Raw genomic sequence first — 4,962 nt, 5'->3', positions numbered from 1 at the left:
AGGCATGAGCCACCACGCCCCGGCTCATTTGTTATTCTTGTAATGGGAACTGAGCTAGAGAGATAAGAGGCAAGCAGATTTCTTCCCCCCCCCCCCATGAGTCACTAGCTGGGTTCAGAATGGATTGAGGTTCTTCTCCCTCTCACGGCTGCCATGTCTCTGTTGAATGCAGGAGCTGGAGGGACTGATCCAGGCCATCCAAAGCGATGACAACAAGGTGAGCAGACATGTCCTAGCCCTGCTCATGCCGCTGAGTGAGCACCATGCAGTTTTATAGCTCAGTTTTCTTTGTTATCCAGGACCTAGACAGCGCTTTAAAGCCCCAGAGGGAATAGGCAGGGCCAGATTAACGTTGACTGCCCAAACCTTTGCCTACCCGATTCTTTCTCCCTGACAACTGTTTAACTCTCCATGTTATTTTGAGGTCTCTCACCAGATAGATTTCCATCTTCAGGTATGAGGTTCCTAGGGTAGGCAGGGATTTCCTTATTCTGGGGGGCAAAAGGGTTTGTAAGGAAAGTCCCACTGTATCAGCTACTGTTCCCATTGCTATGACAGAATACTTGACAAGAAGCAATTTAAGGAAGGAGGGATGCATTCTGACTTACAGTTGAGGGACACATTCCATCATAGTGGGAAAGGAGAGGCAGGCACAGTGACAGGAGGAGGTGGCTGGCTGGTGACCCTGCACCAAGAGAACATGTCCTAAAACCTTAGTGCCCACCCCAAGTGACCACTTCTTCCCGCAAATGTGCCGCCTTCCAAAACACTGCCACCAGCTGCAGACCAATTGTTCCAGCATATGAGGGGTATTTCACATTCAAACCGAAGCATCCACTCAGCCCTCTGGAGGACAGTGCTCCTCTGGGGCCCACGAACTCTTCCCTGTTTCAGACACGACTGAACCTTTGGTCTTACATTGCCTCTGTGCTGAGTGCCAGCCAGGATCAAAGTGTCACTGGTTGTGGCTGGTCAATCGTCCTACTGTCATCAGGAAGGCCTCCAGGCCAAGAGAGCCCCACAGAAGCAAAGCCTGGCCAGCTGGCCATCAGGAGACAAATTCCCCAGCAGCCAAGTCCCTCGTGATGAAATACCTCGTGTCAGGCAATGGCATCTTACACAACACAGGACCACTCCCACTGCGGTGTCCCCAATCCCCAGGCAGAGCCTGCCGGCCATCTCTTTCAGTCTTGGTCTTAAGGAGAACTCGTTCTAAACATTTCCTCACTGCTTGTGCAGCATCCTAATTAGGTCCCGAGGAAGGCTGGGATTCTCACTTTCTAAAATGACCGTTACTTTTGTAGAGTCTGAATGAGAGCCCAAGAGTCAAGCTAACACAGTTGTTGCTACTGTTCAATTGTTTTTCTCAGCAGCTATTCTAAGGGGCTTTCAGGACCTCGGGTCACCAGTCTTACCAAAACCTGGGTGATCCATTAATCATCATTACCACCACCACCATCATCATCGTTCTATTCTAGCAATAACATTCCCCTCTTGAATTCTGCCTGTCAACTTGTGGCGTTTCATACAGGTAGGATTAACTAGAGCTAGACGCTTAGATGAGGGCTCACTCCCTAGGGTAGCATATATATCCAGTTGCTTCAGTGAGTTCACAGTACATCAGATGTCTTCCGTAGTGGGAAACTATGTGTAATCAAGCTGAAGAGACCTTGGTGAGTAAAACTCACCCACCCCCCACCCCCACCTCCCCAAAAAGAGAATGCTTTTTACATGGAGCAAAAATAAGTAAATAAATTTAAAAAGTCTTTGTGTCAGAAATAACTGCAAAAAGTCAGCTGCTAGTGGGGGCTCAGCCACAGCTGTGGAGGCCTGGCTACTGCTCTGCCCAGAGTGATGGCTAACCAGGAGGTGTCAGTGTCCTCTACACTGAGCTGCCGCAGAGCCAAACAAGAGTAGCCCATACAAGTCTCACTTGGGTGAGATCTTAAGCAAACCTCTAAGTGTGGGTATCCATTTTTCTCCCCATGTTATCTAACAACAGGCTTTAAATTCAGATTTAGTGATGTGATACAGCTCAATGGTAGAATGCTCGCCCTGCACGCACGGAGCCCAGGTTTAATCCCCAGTACCCCACCCAGAGGCTTTTTGGTTTGGGTTTTGGTTTTAATTCAGGATGTTGAAAATAGACAACTAGAGAACGGGAATCTGTAAACCCTTCACAAAAAGGAAAGTATGATCTTTACACATACATCCAGTCGCCCATGTAAAGGCATGATCATTTGCACATACATCCAGTCGCCCATGTAAGGCTCATTAGCTGAACACTGACTGCCAGCTCTGCACCAAGAATACAAGGGGCAGGAAAGGCAAACACTGTTCCTGCCATGCACTAGCCTGGTGCCTAGAACACTTGAGGCTGTTGTGAAAGAATAATAGGTGAGCGAGAATACCATTCGTCTGCCTGTGCTTTCTGATACCCTCTGTGCTCGCTGATTTTCCTTGGCAGTCATTTCTTTCCAAATGTCTCATCCCCAATCCCTAGGTTCGGGCCTATTTGACATGTTGCAAGCTACGTTCTGCCTACCTGATTGCCGTGAAGCAAGAACACTCGCAGGCCGCCGCCCTCGTCCAGCAGGTGCAGCAGGCTGCCAAAAGCAGTGGGGATTCTGTAGTGCAGGACATCTGTGCTCAGTGGCTTCTAACAAGCCACTCCCGCGGTGCCCATGGCTCAGGCTCCAGGAAGTGACCCTGGGCTGCAGAACCTGGAAACCATAGCCTGGGAACTATGACGACAGGCAGGATACCACACAATGCCCTCCATCTCCGTCTTCCTGTGGAGTGGGACTTTGTGCGCCTGATGCAGGTTGGAATGAGCAAGTTGGACCGTACTTGCCTGAGTGGTCAGGAATAGGTCCTTTCACACAAGTGCCATGTAAAATTGTAGACTCTGTGTTTGTCTGGAGATAGCCACTTCTTTCTACCTCAGAGTGACTGTGCGTGCGCATGTGTGCACATCCGTGTGCATGCTCCTGTGCACTCGTGTTTACGCCCAAGCATTTTCTGAACAAATGAGACTCCTCCATTGAAGAGAGGCGCTTTACTTCCTGCTTTGTGCTGGTCTGAAGACCTTCGGTATGTTTGGTTCTTGTCCTAGGTCGGCCTGTTCGTGCACAGTTCCCTCTATGCAGACATACATGCTCCTCCTAACAGGGGGGATCAACAGAATTACAGAGCAATGCCAAAAGGTTGCTTCTGCCCAAACTTCAGAGAGAATGTTAGGAGCATGGCTGTGGAAGATGGCAGCTTTCCCCGCCACACCTCTCACAAGCACAAGGTTGGTTTTCAAGTGTAGACATCTGAAAGCTCTGGCAGTGGTATAAAGGGTCAGATATGGGAAGGTCAGGCCAGGCTCCTTCACATTCATTCCGAGGGAAGGAAAAGGCAGACCTCTCTGAGCACAAAGCTGGCTCTTGTCAGTATCCCTGCTGCAGGATTGATGGGTAAGGACACACGGCTTTTTCTTTCAGAGGCTGGGGAGAGAAATGGTAGCCGGGATCACGGGACTGAGTGAATGCTAGACTCTACCTGTTTGCATTCCATTCCCGCGTGTACCTCTTGAATTAGTTAAGAAACCATTTCTCCATCCCTCGTGCTCCGATCTGGTCTCCTCAGGGCCACGGGGTGGATATGCAAAGGCCTCGCTCATTGAGGCAACACTGAGGGGGATGGGGTTTGCTTCAGAGCTGGGTCTGTCATCCTCATCCGAGGTGAAGGCTTTAATATGCATCTGCTTCTCACCTAAGGTGAGCTGGTGCTGAGAGAAAGGGTCTGCAGTTTGGTGATGTATTTGCAAATGAGAGCCCTAAAGAAAGGCCTGTGGCCCCAAGTCTCCCACCAGCCAGAGCTCAGCCTATTGTCTCCCTTTGCTGCCAAGGCAACAGGAACTGGAAACTGAAGTCAGTGTCTCTGGTGCTTAGAAACCCTGTTCGTTTCTTCTGAACCAAGATTTTCTTAATTAACAGCTGTTAATGGACATCTGTCAGATTCCAGGCTTTGGTCCTAATAGAGAAGAAAGGCTGAAGCAGAACCCTAGCTCACTTAAGGCTGAGGTCTGACTGTGCCTTTCCTTCCTGATGCATAGAACACACACAGCTCACAGGAACCCCCATTGCCTGAGGTCTGCTTACACTCAAGGCTGTGTATGTTTGCACTGAACATAAGCACTTTACACAACTGGGTTGTAAGTCTTGCAGCCCTCGATTTAGGATGTCATTACCAGATTTCCCTGACTATCTTCTAACTTGAATTGTAAAATAGGTGGACCATTGACCAGATTAGCAGAGAAAAGACTGCAGACCTAAGACTGTGGTCTCCTGAAAAGCAACAATAATATCAAAGCAGTTGTACATGTTGAGGGGTTGTGTGTCCTCCTACAACCAAGCCACAATAAACTGCCTATCCCACCTTCTTAGCTTCATCAGCTTTTTAAATTTTTTTATTATTTATTATGTGCATTGGTGTTTTGCCTGCATGTATGTCTCTGTGGGTGTCAGGTCTCCTGGAACTGGAATACAGACAGTTGTGAGCTCCCATGTGGTTGCTGGAAGAGCAGACAGTGCTCTTAGCCTCCAAGCCATCTCGCCAGCCCCATGGCTTTATTTATATAAACACACGTTTTAAAATTTTTCATGAATACCTGCGTGTGTGCGTGTGTGTGTGTGTGTGTGTGTGTGTATGTATGTACCACACGCATGCCTGGCACCTGTGGAGGCCAGAAGAGGGTATCCAATTCCCTGGAACTGAAGTTACAAGTACTTGCGAGCTTCCTAATGGGGTTTCTGGGAACTGAATTCAAGTCCTGCCTAAGAACAAATGCTCTTAACTGCTGAACCGCGTCTCCATTCCATGACTTCTATTTGTTTTGGGACAAGATCTCATATAGCACAGGCTGACGCTGAACTTGCTGTGTAGCTAAAAGTGATCTTTAACTCCTGATCCTCT

At 48.7% G+C, this 4,962-nt stretch overlaps 1 protein-coding gene across 2 annotated transcripts in view; it reads left to right on the top strand.

The window, feature by feature from the left end:
* The window catches only part of Zfyve26 (zinc finger FYVE-type containing 26), a 69,445-nt gene extending 65,007 nt beyond the window's left edge, over positions 1 to 4,438 (top strand). The window contains exons 41-42 of one of the 2 annotated variants that reach the window (XM_021178746.2): positions 173 to 217; positions 2,504 to 4,438. In XM_021178746.2, the coding sequence (XP_021034405.1) occupies positions 173 to 217; positions 2,504 to 2,707 (249 nt within the window). In that variant the 3' untranslated portion in view covers positions 2,708 to 4,438. The remainder of the gene's footprint in view (positions 1 to 172; positions 218 to 2,503) is intronic. The other variant, XM_021178747.2, reaches the window with a different exon arrangement.
* Positions 4,439 to 4,962: the final 524 nt, after the last annotated feature.

The sequence above is a fragment of the Mus caroli genome, chromosome 12 (assembly GCF_900094665.2).
Source record: "Mus caroli chromosome 12, CAROLI_EIJ_v1.1, whole genome shotgun sequence".
NCBI lineage: Eukaryota > Metazoa > Chordata > Mammalia > Rodentia > Muridae > Mus > Mus caroli.
This window is presented reverse-complemented; position numbering and strand designations above follow the sequence as displayed.